The sequence below is a fragment of the Sander vitreus genome, chromosome 14 (assembly GCF_031162955.1).
Source record: "Sander vitreus isolate 19-12246 chromosome 14, sanVit1, whole genome shotgun sequence".
Lineage (NCBI taxonomy): Eukaryota > Metazoa > Chordata > Actinopteri > Perciformes > Percidae > Sander > Sander vitreus.
The window spans coordinates 9,320,497-9,336,851 of record NC_135868.1 but is presented as its reverse complement, the minus strand read 5'-3'; the positions used below and the strand labels follow the sequence as shown (position 1 = coordinate 9,336,851).

Below are 16,355 nucleotides of genomic sequence, written 5' to 3'. Positions count from 1 at the left end.
GAGAAGGAGAGAAACTAGAGAACAAAAAAAGAATCAGAGTTCCTGGTAAGTTCGGAGATCAGTCATATGCTGAGCTGTTACCCAAACAGCAACTCTCTGCACACACAGGGTCAGCGGGTGCGTTGAGATGGCATTAGAAGCTGCAGTCTGTGGCGCAAATGTTGCATACCCTTCCACCAACCTAAAACTCCACAACTTTCACTTTGCTAAATAAAAGACTTCCTGCACCGATACTGAACATTGGCAGTGGACATAAACTGTGTGCTACAAAATTAGACTATGCTGGATTACAATCGTAAGAAGTCATTTTGCTTCATGAGTCCTTCACAGCACTTTTAACCTTCAAGATAAGATACATGCTGAAATAAACCTAAAAGTACATTTGTTTCACAGTGGAACTATATTAGGATTGGGCTTCAAGTAACAGTTCACTGCTGTGAGAGGGCTGATGCACTGTAGACTTCTAATAAAGACTTTTCAGCTACGGGTGGATATGTGTTTCCAGATTTCTGACATGTTTAATAGTATAAATACTGTGACTTCATGCCAAACTATCCCAGCATCACAAAGCATTGAGGTGGAAAATGTCGTACATTACACATGATCTGAGAAGTTTTGGAGACAGCAGCGTGATAAGGCTCCAGGTAAACGACTGAATGCTGTCAAGTCACCCCGAGTTTCTGACATGACAAGGCATCAAACAAAGGTACGGCCACACAAACGAGATGAACCCCACAGGTTAGACTCTCTCGCTCTCAAATCACTCCGCTGCTCTCCATCACTGCACCTCTATTGTTCCGTACCTAGCTTGTGCCCTCTCTCTCGGCTTGCTGCAGAATGGATGGATGCAGAGGGAGGGAGGAGAGGGGAAGTAAATGAGATCCCGATGAGATGCCAAGGTGTGTTAACGGTGAGGTGTGGGGAATGAGAAAAAGGAGCCTGAAGGGAGGCGGGGGAGTGGCTAGATTGACTGTGTGTGAGTTGCCGGTGTGGGATAGTGGACACCCGGCTCTGCCTGTACGGAGCCCCCCGGTCCTATTAGTGTTTGCTAAGTCAGCTCAGGATGCGGGAGGCATGTACAAGAGAGAAGGAGAGGGAGAAAAGGAAGATGAGGAGGATGACATATGAGAGGACAGAGGGAAGAACAAAGGAAAACAGGAAGGCAGAAAGAAGAGTAGAGCGCAAAGGAGGGAGAACTAAAACATAAAAATGCAGTCTCATATAGATACATCACAGGAAAACACTTTTGGCACATGAGGAGAAATGAAAGAAGAGCAAAGACAAACAAAAAAAGGACATTTAAAACTGAATAAAAGCTACTAAAAGGAATAAAATACAAACAAGGACAGTCTGCAAAAAAGTCATGAACAGTGATCAAAGGGCCACAAATACTGTAATATTATGAGGTTTTAACAAAATCCCAAATGGCACTTACAGAATACATGTAGACAGGTAGGTAAATTGCCTCATTTAATATGGATATAATGGCACAGAATTTAAAAAGGGGAGAAATTCTCTCCAGGACTTTTTCTATCTCCCAAATCCTTACGAACAGAAAGAAGAATTGCTGCCAGTACCAGCCTTCAGGAGCACATTGCTTTCACAGCAATTAATCGCTTTCACAACATCAATTAAACAAAAGCTAGCATCCAAAACCGGCTACCCAGCATTCCAGGGAACCAAATCAATCTGGCAATGAGTCCGTACAAATCTGTGCGTGCGAGTGCTCATAAGCGCAAGTGTATCTGCACGCACAAAAGGGCTCTTAAGTGTGCATGTTTCATGAGAAAGCTTATATGTAAGTGCAACGTATACGTGTCAAGTGAGCATGTGCATTTGATCCTGAGTTGCATGTGTGCCAGGAGTGCATTAATGTGTGTCAATGATGTATGGCTGTGGATTGTGCCAAATGTACTTTTCTGGAGTATATATTTACATATGTTACTGTATGTGTTTGGCCGGTGATGTGTTTGCATGCGTGTGTATCCAAAATCCACTCAGCTACTGTATAGGCTACCTTGCCAATGAAAGCCCCTCTTTGGAAAAGAGCCTGGGGGTCTGAAGCCATTATGTTCTTTTCTACTTCACAATCTCAGAACTGATTAGGAACACTTTCCTGGCTTCACCTGAGCCAGCCAGTCAGAAGGACACATTCAATCAGCGCTGTGCCTTAGTTTGCACTGATTTAGGTTACATGGATTTTCAATATATTGGTTAACTTGTGAGCGCAGAAGTATTTATCCGTGGCAATCAGCCAGGCTGCCGGTAAATTGTTAGACCACAGCAGTAGCTTCCGAACTCCCTCACGCTCTGACACACTTCAGTGCAGATGCACAGGGGCAATTAAACAAGCCAGCAATCCAAATCTGGATTCCACATTAGCATCACATCTTGATAAAACCCTCAGTGAATCGTGTTCCCCCTGCATTACCAAGGATTCATGGTTTAACACTGATGGAAAGACAAAAGAAAATAACTGAGAACAATAAAACTGCCGTTCCATTGGAATATAAATGCTGCTGGGTCAACGGAGGAGAGTTGCAAGCAGCGAGGCAGCAGCCTCTAATGCATCCTGTCGTCCGTGCCACAGCATCAGTGACTGAGTATCAAAAGACAAAGAAACCAGTTGCACAAAGATGCCTTGACAAAAGCCCACCAAATCTCTGTGACAACAGACCGGGGATTTATTTCTTTAACAAGAACGGTTGCCTGAAGGAAACTGACTTTTCCTTTCGGAATAAATCTGATTTGGAGGCAGACAGTGGCTCTACTATATGGCAACTGAGATGTAAGAATAATTATTGTACTCAGTTTTTGTCTTTACAACAAAATCATTAAACAACTCATTCACATCAGTTCTTTGGTTCATAATCTACAATGCTGGAGTGAATGCTGTAAATAGTAATCAATTGTACAGGTTTTTGATAAGTTATTGTACTTAAGTGATATGTTTATCTAGTTTGTTTTACAAACAATTGAGTGACACAAAATCTGACAATTTTAATAAACCATATGTATTCGCATGATCGGGTTATTGTGGGGAAAACGCTTTGAGTTCACAGAGTACAAATACGTAAATCTGTCAGCTTTTTGGGGCGCATCTTTCCACAATCAGGCAAAAAGATTGTCTCCTTCACATGTGCAGTTTGTTTAAAATACATAAAACTAAGTCGTTTAAACTCCACTACTATTCACGCCGTCCAATCAGCGGACTGAAAGCACCTGCTTCTCATCACAGAACAAACGCCAAACTATCTCCGCCGCGTACATCTGTCTGTCGATCAACGCTGTCTGCTGCTGCGACCGGTTTGGGTACAACACTAAAAAAAAAACAACACTCGTTTTCACATACCTTCCTCGGCGTGACAGTCTTCTTCTAGATTCAGCAATAATATCCAAAGCACCGAAATCAGCGTTTTACGGAGATCCATGTTTATCTGGCCAGTTCCGCGGGACTCTTGTCATCTCTCTCCAGCCTGCGCGCAACGCACCGCAGCAGAGACGCACTCAGTGTTTGAGCGGAGCGGATGCCGTCTGGGCAAATAGTGCAGGTTCTCGGGAGCCACACGGCCTATTTGATATCTCGGGGGAGGGTTATACAGACGAGATTGACAACGAGCGAGCGCAATGAAGAGGGATGTGGAGTCGAGGATACGGGAGGGTCGACCTATCAAGGAGCTGCAACCTGAAATCTCCGCGCCAGGTGTTTCCACAACAATCATCAGAGTCAACCCCAGTATAGTGCCTTTTTCTACAGGCTGTCCTTTATGGGAAGCGGAGGGGTTTCGGTAAAGCAGGACCTAGAGTCTCTGTTATTAGAGAGTTTAGTGAGGATGATATTCCTCAATTCACAGAGTCCTGCACTTATTTAACGATTACAGTTACGGTTCTAATTCAATGGGTGTCATTATTTAAATTAAGTGGTTTGCACCGAGATAAAATCTGTGATTTGAATGTAACAAAAGGGTGACCACAACACCACCAAAATCCAAGACCAAATCTTGGTTTAATCCTGTAAAATGCTCATTTTTAATTATGGTCAGTTGAAAAACTCCTCTATTATATATTTGAATTTAATTGTAATTATTGTTTATATGGACAAAAATGTAAATAAAGTAATACAATATTTGAAAATAAATATTGAAATAGATTTTTAGAAATTCAAATGAATATGAAAGACATTGTAGAAATACAATACAGACAGTACCTCCCAGTAATAATACCAAAAAATCCCTACCCCTCAGGGATCTGACCTAGGAAAATGTATTTGTTTAATGGCATTTTTGAATGGACAAGTCCATAATATGGACCAATGATACTACAGAATTTCGAGCATAAGCTATATTTTTTCCACAACTCAATATAACACATAGAAGACAATACCAAAAACAAGGATACAAATACCAGAAACTATAAAATTTCATAAAAAGCAATTGATCATTCTTGACCATACTGTACTGGAAATAAATGGGCTGAGAGCAATACATACTGCAAAATGCACAAATTGTCACTAGGATTGTCTCTTCTTCTACAAATTATATTTTCTCCTGTTATCATGTATGCAGTGCTATGTCACACATTTAACTCTAAACCAAAAATATAACAAAACCCTATAAATCTGTGTCAGTGTCCCCAAATCCTTGGACATGATTAAATAGTAACATTGACTTGACAACTTGGGCAAAAATTCCCATTTAACATCTTTAGTAACAGCCAAATTTAATCAGCATAATTGATATAGGCTAACATTTTACACTCTTTTCTTCACACAGCGAGTCCACAAATTGACTTGAGACAATTTATATAATGGAAATCACTTCCTTTCTCTGGGGACTATTGATTTGAAGCTACTTAAAGTGAGGAGATGTGTTCATACTATTCTGCACCAAGCAAATATTATCAAGCTTTTCTACCAGGTTTGCTTGTGCTTCTCTAGACGGTATGAGAGCAAAAGATGAATTAAAACATAGAAGAGCTATTTCAAGGGTTTGCATCATTGTAACACACACTACACTTTAAGGTCCCCTGCTCTATCTCTCATTGTAATAGTCTCTCACACACACACACACACACACACACACACACACACACACACATTGCCCTGAATTGATCACTCACAGTTGCTTGGAAAGCAATACAGTTTATTGCTGATTGACAAGCAAGATACCGTTTTTTTGCACAGAGAAAACTAGTGATGTGAACACAGGTTGAAGCTCCGATCAATTCAGTCTTTTCTGAGAGATGAAAGGAAAAGGCTGCAGAAGATTCACAGAGCTCTCTCCATGGTTCATTAAAACAGATTTTGAGTCTTGTTGACAAAGCTCATCAAGAACATAAAAATACTTTCCAGCACACAACCTGTTCCTTTAATTAAATGCAGTTGTATTCCATTAGTGTTCCTATTCTTTTGTTTAAAGAACAATTCAGGCTAAGTGGCTATGCAAATTACAATTACCCAATATCGCGTAATTATGTCCTCAAAAAAGTCCAAGTACACTCATCAGTCTATTTATTGTATGAAATTATCCTTGCTTTTTCGCTAACTATACTTTCAGCTTCCTATGTAAAACCTGAATGCAGAGTTTCTCTTTAAACAGAGTTGAGTTCAAAGCTGAAAGCTAATACTTCCTTTAAAAATATAAACTGGCTTTAGAATTCCCTTAATGATATTGAGCCTCTACTTGGCAGCTCTTCAATACGTACTGCCAGCCTCGGCTATTTAGCTACTTTTCAAACTTTAATGACGTGCTAATGAAAAGGCACAGCTAATTTTCCCCTTTAACAAGCCCTTCAACTGCCGGACATAAAATAGCTTTGTAATAAATGTAGTAAGTACTTTTAATACCGCACACATGCAAACTCACCCTCTGTGTGCAACGGTATGCACACATACACACTGCACACGCTATATGCTCCATAATCAACGGTAAAACTCATTATCACTGTCGTCACCCAGCCCCCTCTCCATCCCTGCTGTCTTTACTCAACCACAGGCTCACTAACACACACACACACACACACACACACACACACACACACACACACACACACACACACACACACACACACACACACACACACACACAAACACAGATTATGGGCCATCAGCCTGACTGATCCTCCCCAGCAGGAGGGCTGGTAGCCTCAGTTCTGGGAGCTGATGAACATGATCATCTGTCCTCTGTGGTCATTACTCACCGAGGACAGAGGCCAACAGCCCCACTCACTCACTCTGTGCCTCTCCCCTCACAGTCCATTACGTACTGCAACAGTCTCTTTTTGTGCTCTCAGTCTCACATCACTTATTCGCCACTATTTTTCTGAAACAGCTGATCATTAAAGGTCCAGTGTGTAGTGTGTTTAGTTGTTCATTATTAAAATCTGTGTTGCCCGTTCACACACTTACCTACACACACCATACCACACTACCATCAATTCCAAGTATTCCTTTTGGCTTGAAATTTTACATTTGCATTTGCATGAACTGGGGTAGACCCTCCATATTCATGCGTCATCTTGAAATACGTTAGCCGGTAAGGGACATACAGGACATACTGCTCCGTCTTTCGCGTTTTCGCTGTCACATGATAAACTCACAGGTGCTGCTAATGCTGCTAATGGGTATTGTCGCTTCCCGGCCCCGGCAAGTTTGAAGAAGAAAATATGGAGGACCACACATATTCAAAATTTCAGGAACAGGAGTCTTCTTCTTCGCCCAGAAAAAAAAGGATATTGAAAAGAGCAAGAGACCGGCTTTTTGAAGCGTGAAGGCTACCGTAGCTGTAATACGTACTTTGAACTGCGTGGTGCGAGAGACTTGATTGCGATATATGATCTCAACGCTAGATGGGAGAAATTCCTACACATTGGACCTTTAACAAACATCACTCAATCAGGACTATATAGTGCATATGCCAGGGACTACTTTTAACTGGGCATTAATACACATTAGTGAGTATATTTGGCAGCAGGACAATAACAATTAAACAGTAAAAACTGGCCACATTTATGGCAATGAAGGAACATGTCATCAGGTGCAACAGTGTGGGTCACTGTTTATTTGTTTTTGGACAACACTTGAGGTCTATGGCACAGAGGAAGGGTCAGCTGTTATCAGCTTTAGCTACACACACAATAGGCTACTTGTTACATGTAATTGGTCTTTTTCATGGGAAGTGTTGACAATAAGAGAAAATAGAATAATGCAGACTTAAGTGTCTGAGAAAAGCCCCTGCTCCATTTTACTTGATTGCTTTCTCGTTAAACACATAAAGTTCTTTTCCCCTTTTGCTCTTGCCCACACACGATTAGTGGTGGAAGAAGTATTCAGATTATTTACTTAAGTAAAATTACTAATACCATACTATAAAAATACTCTATTACAAGTAAAAGTCATTACATTTTAGAAACTGGAAACGATCAAAACAGTTCTGTCAATGAACTAAGTGTTTAATCGGCTAATCGTTTCAGCTGTACTTGTAAAGTAACTAGTATCTAGAGCTGTCAGATGAATGCAGTGGAGTGAAAATAACAATATTTCTCTCTGAACTGTAGTGGAGTAGAAGTAGAAAGTGGCATGAAAAGAAAAGACTCAAGTAAAGTACAAGCACCTCAAATTTGTACTTAAGTACAGTACTTGAGTAAATGTACTTAGTTACATTCCACCACTCCACTGCACACAATGGCTAAATATGCTGCAACTGATCAAAAAAGATGTGAATCACAACCTGATAGCGTACAGAGAGGGGCATTGATGCAGTATATAGATGTCATTTCCAGCATACGCCTCATGCACATACATTGGAGGTTCATTACCATGCGACAATTTCATGCTGATGCTCTCTGCTGGCCCTGCCCTCTCTGCTCCTCCTCACACGCACATCAGAGAGGGAGAAGGCGAGCAGCAGGAGGAGGAGAGGGAGCAGAGTCACTTGACCTTTTCTGTTCTCTGGCCGGTTCGCCACTCATCCAAGCAGAATGAGGGGGGTACAAAGAGATAATGGGAGAAGAGGTGTGTGAGCGCATTCATGAATACGGGCCTGCAAGTGTGACTGTTTAAGACTACATCAACACTAAGCTGGTTAACATCTGAGAATGCTGTTTACAGGAACTACCTGAAATTTATATCATTTTTGTAAAGATCTCCATTCAGAATGAAACATCTAAAAAAGCTAAATGTCTTCTTCCTCCTCTTTCAGTAAGCAAACAATAAAATTGTGCACCACAGCCATCATCTGATAAGGAGTGGGACAGACAGCACAGTCGCCTAAAGGGTAATACGTGTAATCCACAAACCTTCCCGGTTTGATTTCAACTGGGGATCTTTGTTACATGTTGCCCTCCCGTCTCTCTCCATATTTCCTGACCACCTCTACCCTACACTATCTCCAGGATCCTCCACAGTATGCCGTATTTCAATATGATGGCAAAGTCATCTTACAAAATAAACATTAATATAGAGATAAATAACAGCTGAATTGCGTGTCTAGCAATGCTGACATTTGAAATGAGTCAGTTAGACGTGACAGAGTTAGAAAGCTGGCTTCTTTGCGTTTCTTTACGGAGAGAAAAAGATACATTTTCAGATTTAGGTTGATTGCTCAATGACGCTGGTCAAATCCACTCCTGAGGTCTATCTGAATGGGTCAATGTGTGTCAACTGACCCTCCTCTCAACAGGGGCTGGACACAGACCGGATGCAGCACGGCTTTAGTAAAAATTTGTGCTGTCAGTTAAACGCGTTATTAACGGCATTAACGCAAACCCATTTTAACGGCGTAAATTTTTTTATCACGAGATTAATGTTCTTTTTGGCCTAGCAAACTTTGTAGTTTTTTTCACATGCTGTTGCAACAACTAGTAACGTTAGAAAAATTACACCACCACACCGGATCTACCTAGACCGGAAACAAAACATCATGCATGCCGCAAACACTTGTTTGGGCTTGCGAGCCGGCCAAAGAGTAGTAGGCTAACGTTACGTTTTGAGTGGATGGCGAGCGTGAGACGCCAAAATGGATGCCAATAAGATTCTGAATGGAAAGTTTACTTTTAAAAAGTTGCCAAATGGTTCCATTGACAAGACCAAAGTGATCTGTGTGTTTTGTCATTGTGAACTGAGCTATCATCGCAGCATGTCCAGTCTGAAATACCACTTGATGGCCAAGGACACAGCTGATGCCAATTCTCCGCCCCCTCGTCAAAGTCAGGCGACAATGGATGACTTCAGACAGAAGCACATTTGCACAAAGCAAGCCGATCCACTTTTCCATGTTGATAAGAGCATTAAAATGAGAAAAAATAATGGGACAAAAAAAAATCAAGGGACATTTAGAATAGATAAAAATGTGCGATTAATTGCAATTAATTAAATATTTTAATCGTTTGACAGCACTAATAAAAACTTATTTAATATACCAATTTTGAAGCCAGTTTTAAATGTAATTCAACCAACTCTCTGAAAAAAGAGAGACAGAAAAAGGAAATTATTGAAATGAAAGAGCTTTGATTAAGTGTAATTCTCTGGTTTATAAGGCAAGTGTATGGAACTACACTGTAGACTGGAATCTCTGGCTTGTTGAGTAGCCCTGTTTCACATGTACTGTATGTCTCCAGTATGGTAGTGTGGACATGGTGTAAGTCACAATAATGAGGGTGAGCAGTTTCAGGTTTGATACCCTGGCTGTCCCCCCTCTCTTTATCCTCCTTCTGCATAATGTCACAGTAATTCTTTTGACACCCTTTGGGATTTAAGAGAAGCGCAGGAGGAGGGAAGAGAGGTTGTGGTGGGAGGTGAGAAAGGGAGGGAAGAAGGGGGAGAGCAGAGGAAATGTGGCGATGGATGGAGGACAGTGGAGCGAGCGGGTGTTTGATAACAGTAGGCTACAAGTCCCTGATGTATTGTACCATAGCTGCGTTATTCCCAAGATGGGACACCGAAAACGCTGCCAAGTGAAAAGGTGTTAATGTGTCTTTGAAAGAGATATACACCTGCACACATATACAGTACACTCACACACACATTTACAAGGATGCATTGTGTTAACACACACACACACACACACACACACACACACACACACACACACACACACACACACACACACATCCCCATGCCCACACACGAAGCTGTGACAATAATACAGAGTGTTAGGGGAGCGGGCGTCACTCTTTGCTTTATTCAGATGGGTGTGAAGACAATCGTCATTCCCTTTATGAGATGATTAGCTGCTCAGCGTTAATCTCACCAACATCTCATAATGAAATTAGATTACTGATAGATTCTAACAATAACTCTGGACAGATTGTTTTTATTGCCTTCATTAGTATTTCTATAATAGCCAGTTTGTGATTTGTTAGTGGATTTATTACAATCATAATTTTCTTTTATTAATGCAAATGAGATAATAACCTTTACGTGTGGTTTGACTATGAATCACTTTTTTTTTATCTTTACATCGTCTCATTTGAGAAGCAGGTCACACTGGTGTCCGGGTGGCGCATCCTAGGAGAAATGGGTAAAGCAACCCATGGGAGGACGACTGTCATTGGCTAATGAGTCCTCGTGTTAAAATTAGTTCCAGGTACAAGAGTTTGTGGTGTCATCCAGGTCATTTGAAAGTTTTGAAGTCACATTAGGACATGCTCATGCTCATAGGCTCATTGGTGGAAGAAGAATGCAGATTCTTTACTTAAATAAAATGACCAGCACATTAATGTCAAAATACTCTGTTACTAGTGAAAGTCCTGCTTTCAAAATCTGACTAAGTAACTAAGTAAAAGTACAGACGTATTATAGGCAAAATGTACTTTAAGTATCAAAAGTTAAGATACTAGAGGTCCAGAAAATTGCCCTGTGACTGACACATTTTTATAGATGACATTATGAGATTGTTAAAACTGATGGAACAATGTGTAGGTATAATGTTACTGTTGTAACTAGGTTATCTACTTGAGATGAGATGATTAATTAGGTAGGAAGGAAGAAGTTACTCTTTGGTGAAACATCTGACATTTCATAGACATCTAAGACATGACAATGGGCCCAGAGTAGACCCAAGCCAAACGGGTTGGGAACTACTGGATTAATCTTTAACAATGTGTTGTATTTTACAAGATTGTCATATTTGTTTTTAATGTAAAACCTAATCTGAAAAGTACAAACAAGTAATTATAGCTGATAAATATAGTGCAATATTTACCTCTGGAATTTAGTGTTATAGTAGTATAAAGTAGAGTAATATAGATACTCAAGTAAAGTACAGGTACCTCAAAATTGTAGTTAAGTACTGTACTTGAGTAAGTCCAAGTTAATTCACAATATATCACAATATATTTGTCATTGACAGTAGAATATCTAACCTTAAATGCACTGAATCCATTTTTAAAGTTTTAACATTTAACATACCTAAATATTAATTTACAAATCATGATTGGTGACTAAGCAGCTTAACCTACTTGCAGTCCTTTTCTCTGGACTGTGTTGTGGCTGGATGAAATTAATTCTCTAAGAGTAGGTGGCACATACGTCACTTTGGAATTAGACTCTTCAATTAGCTCATTCACATTACTCACGGACACTGTGGTCAAAAATAAAGAATCTTGCGTAATTGCGGTGATGTTGCTTTCGAAGTGGGATGGTTTCCAGATGGGTTTTTGCATTTCTGGCTGAGCACTTTGGCACTTGGGATAACAAGATAGCACAGCTGGGCTTCAATTTTAAAACAAACAACATCTCGCTTACACCGTTCTTGACAAGCACATTTGGAAAGATTATATTGAGTGAAGTCATCCTGAAAGGCATTGGCAGAAAAGATAAACATGAGAAACAAATCCTGCTCTGTTGTCACTGACCAACTTTTTATCGTTCCTCTGTGAAACTCATCTTTTAATTGTGTTACCAGAAGGTGAAAAGAGAAGAAAAGAAGGGCAGATGGACACCAAGAATGAAGGTGTGGAGTAAAATGTAAATGTTTAAAAAGAGCACGAGAAAAAGAGGAATGTTAAGGTAGAAAGGAGGACACAGTGAAATCAGGTCCAAGCCAACTGTCAAGTATCCATGTGGCAGTTTGCAGATAAGGCCCATGACTAAGTAATCAGGAATATACAGTGTGATCTACTGCTCGCCGACACATTCCCGGAAATGACATCTGCCCGGCGGCCGAATTTCTCTGCAGGAACTGAATCCGATATCGTTTTTCCAAAGGATTGTTATTCCAGCCACCACTGCTACTGCGCCAGTATTTTTAAATATCAACACAGATAGCACAAACCTATCATAACTTCAGATAAAGTTCAATTATACAGTTTACACAAACAGCCTTGGTTCGTATGGAGCTGTGTGTCTATTCCTCTTTAGAAGGATGATCCTTTTTATATTTAAATCTGTGTGTGTGTGTGTGTGTGTGTGTGTGTGGTAGTTCAGGGTTGCATGGCGGTTTATCAGACACTGAATACACTCTGTGCAGGTGATGGGAGATTAGGGAACGCCACTGTTTCCAATTTTTAGAGCCAACTTCAGACAGCCAGGAAGAGGGAACAACTGTGACTTCTTTTGCTTTTTCTTACCATCTATTTCGTTCCTTTAACCAAAAGACGGTTTCTTCACGTCCCTCCTCTTCTCCCTCTACATACCCTTCTTCCTCTTACTTATTTTTGTCTTCATCTCAATTCTTCTTTTCCTCCTTCTAGCTGCCTGCTCTCGGTTTTGTTGTTTCCTTCCCCATCTCACTATCTCTTGTATTCACAATTCTAAAGAAGTGACATGGAATGCAAAATGATGACTCTCTTTCTGCTTTTTACAAAGACAAAATTACTTGAGCAATAGTTCTGGAAGATCAGAAACTAAATAAAAATGCAAAAGGAAATTTAAAGATCACCTCCAGAGGAAACAAAAAAAGCAGTTTGTTTCATTTAATTATTCAATAAAATAAATAAATAAAATATTCAGAAATGTGCCAAAAGTGGGAAATATAAACTTAGCTAAAAGCAACTTTGCTGGCTCCAGCTGAGAAAATAAAGCACAGTGCAGTATGTGCCTCTGCTGCAACAGTCAGACCCACCACAGCATCAAATTTTGTTCTTAATAACCAGAGTGATCCCAGCAGCCGTTTACGGCTATCTGCATTTTTTTTCTGCTCATGGAGAAAAGGTGAAAGAAAGAAGGGCATGAAAAATCTATTGAGTCAAGTATGGGGGAAATAGAGAGAGAGAAGAAGAGAGAGAGAGAGAGAGAGAGAAGCAGCAGTGGACTGTGAGTGAAAAATGTGTTGGTTTGTCAGGATAGGCTGGATGTCTCAGGAGACACTGTTGGGGAATTCATCACAAGAGACAAATTATATTGCACTGATATCCCTCCCTTCTTAGTGTGTGTGTGTGTGTGTCTACACGTATGTTTATGTGTACACTACATCATAGGTTATTTCATGATTTCATGTTTGAACTTTTTAGCATATGGACCTAGTCATACATGGCTACATCCGAGCCCACGCTGCACTATTGACTGTTAAACCTTTTTGTATGATACAATGAAAGTCAGCATTGATGGATGTGTACAGTGTGAGTGGATAAATGTGTTTCACATTTCTTTGTTTTTGTACAGAAAGGTTTGAATTTCATTACCAACCGTTAGTGTGATGAACAGGATTCAATCCAATGTCTCCCATAAACAAACCCAAACATTTTCTACTGGATACTGCTTAATCTATATCTTTATATTACCTCTATATTTTCACCATAAATATATCATACACACTTATACTGTATACACTTATAAACTTTCCAACATACGTGTTATTATTTGCACAATAGCTCATATTTTGAGATACAGCATGTCATTGTAAACTCACAGCCGCAATTGTACTTTTTCCAAGTGACATCTCATCATAGCTTTGAGTCGCAGGGTCCAGCCTCCCTACACAAATACAAAATGTGCAGTAGCAGTGTGGCACACTGTGTAATTAAGCAGCTAGGTGCCTAAATTACATTACAGCTACACAAATCAAAGAAATACAAGAAATACAGCTTTGTGCTCACTGTAGTCATAGAGACATGACAAATCCCCCTCCTACTGCTCCCCATGATGAGAATCAGTGGAACATAATGCCCAGCAGACACACAACACAAGGAGCCGCTTGCATATCAGAGGAAAGGATGGTAAAGCTCATTTTTGGAAAACTAACAAAATACTTTAAATAATGGTGAACCAAATAGAAACATTTGTTGTATTATTTTTTAGTTAGCTCCATTTAGCTAGATTATATCTGCAAACTGTGCAAGTGTGTGAGTGACACTGTATTGTGGAAAGGCATGACAGTAATCGTAAATGGTAGTAATAGTAATATTTGTGCGTTATCTGCTTAAAGTACCTTGCTGGCCCATGTGTATTTGCAGTGATAAATTGAATTGCAAGTACAAATATTGATATAGTTTAAATGTTAAAATGTACAGACAGTAGACAAAAACAGTTTGAAAGCAAGGAAACGAAAAAGAAATATGGAAAAAAAGATTTGACTGGAAGGCTTGAAAGGCCTCCTCAGGGGCCCAGCAGTGGCTGGATAGTTGGCAGACACTAAGTAAGAAAGAGACAGCCACACAGCCAGACTCCTGCATAGATGTGATGCGCTATAGAGGTCTGTGAACAGGGTCAAACTGTTTATATCACCCCTGTTTATTCCTTGGTGCTGGATGATGAGGACTTCAAATTGCACTAAGATTGGATCTTACAAAAAATGAATATGAATATAATGGCTGGAGGCTGGCAATAACATCGGTCCACTTACAGTACAAACCAATCTCATATCAATACACTGCCATAGATTGGGTTGAAGCGAGAACTGAGGCATTCATCGCCGTTATCTTGAAGCTTAACAGATGGCAGATCTTCCTCTCTCTTTCTTTTTCTGGCCGCTCTCAGAGAAAGAATCAGAGGTAGATTACAGTTGATAGCTTGGTGCAGAAACGAGCCTCTGAGTGTGGGTTGTATATGATTACAATAGAAAGAGTTTGGATAGTTTTTCTGAAAATGATGCCCTAGCAAATGTGCAAAGAAATTATAAAGGAATTGGAACTATTTTTAAAAAGAGATTGTGAGACCCAGTCTTATATCTGCATTGTATCTGCGTAGGCTAACCTACATTGGCTAGCCCAACGGATTTGGTTGCCAGTGTCATGACATGGCTGCTCTGTAGTCCAGCTGCCATATCTGCTTTTCTAGCTCCACTTACTAAATGAAACAAACCATCAATGCCAAATGGAACATGATAGCATTTTTTTCCATAACCTAATTCAAAGTTTTCATGTGGCCATGCTATGTCATAAAATGTTATGTTATTTGCTGTGGTTATGACATTATAAATTGCTAGAATAGCTATTAACAGCAGCCAAAGCTATTACCTCTTCCCCATGCCTATTACACCAAAAGTAGCCATTGTTTGGTTGTTGTGCATTGTAATGCTGCATGCTTTTATGTGTCAGAAACACAGAAACGTACTACCTATTACAGAATTGTATCACCCCAGGTGGGACAAGGAAGCCAGTAAGGGATCAAGTCTAACTTTGTGAAAAAAGGGGCAAAAACAATCATCATCACTATAGCATGTAGTCATGGTGGGACAGCATTCATCGCCCTGTCAATATGAACTATGTTTTTGCAGTCAGGGATTTTAATGGAGCACCAGATCACACTGGATACCACCACAATTAACAGCAAAAATGTCCTCTGAAATTGCTGCTGGGGCAAGAAGATGTGGAGTCCACACGCCAATGTGTTGCATCACTGTGGTTGTTATGATATAACTCTGTTGGTTTATTTTAATAAATGTCTTTTAGATGTAGGCGTGGTTGAGGAAGGCAGTAGGAGGCAGGGTCTTAGTTTAGTTCAGTTGCACAAAAATATGAAGTACATACAATAGATTTGTTGTTTTTTTAAGCAGGAGAGGAAAGAAGCTTAAAAGGCTTATTCATCGACCTCCCTTTATACAAAGGAGAAAAAACAAACAACTAAAACATGATAAAAAACATTTTGTTTGTTATGTTTACTTGTTTTTTTAACTTTTTATTTTGTTATCATGTTCTAGTTGTTTGTTTTTTCTCGTTTGTGTAAAGGGAGGTCGATGAATAACCAAAAGAAAGAAAAAAAACAAGGCAAACAAAAAAACAAGCTTTAGAGTCAGACAATGAATACAACCAACAGAATTATCCATACATAATATTTTAAGATGAAATTAAAAACTTTAACTTTAACTATGACTTGAAAGCTGGACAAGACGTTAATGCTTTTACTGACATATTCAATGAATTCTATATATGATAAAAAATGTATGCCTTGATGTACGACAAATAGGTAAATGGAAATA

At 39.7% G+C, this 16,355-nt stretch overlaps 1 protein-coding gene across 1 annotated transcript in view; it reads right to left on the bottom strand.

Annotated features, from left to right (window-relative positions):
* Positions 1-3,431, bottom strand: part of epha10 (EPH receptor A10) — a 150,174-nt gene extending 146,743 nt beyond the window's left edge. Inside the window, exon 1 of the mRNA XM_078268380.1 lies at positions 3,353-3,431. Coding sequence (XP_078124506.1) covers positions 3,353-3,431 — 79 coding nt within the window. The remainder of the gene's footprint in view (positions 1-3,352) is intronic.
* Positions 3,432-16,355: the final 12,924 nt, after the last annotated feature.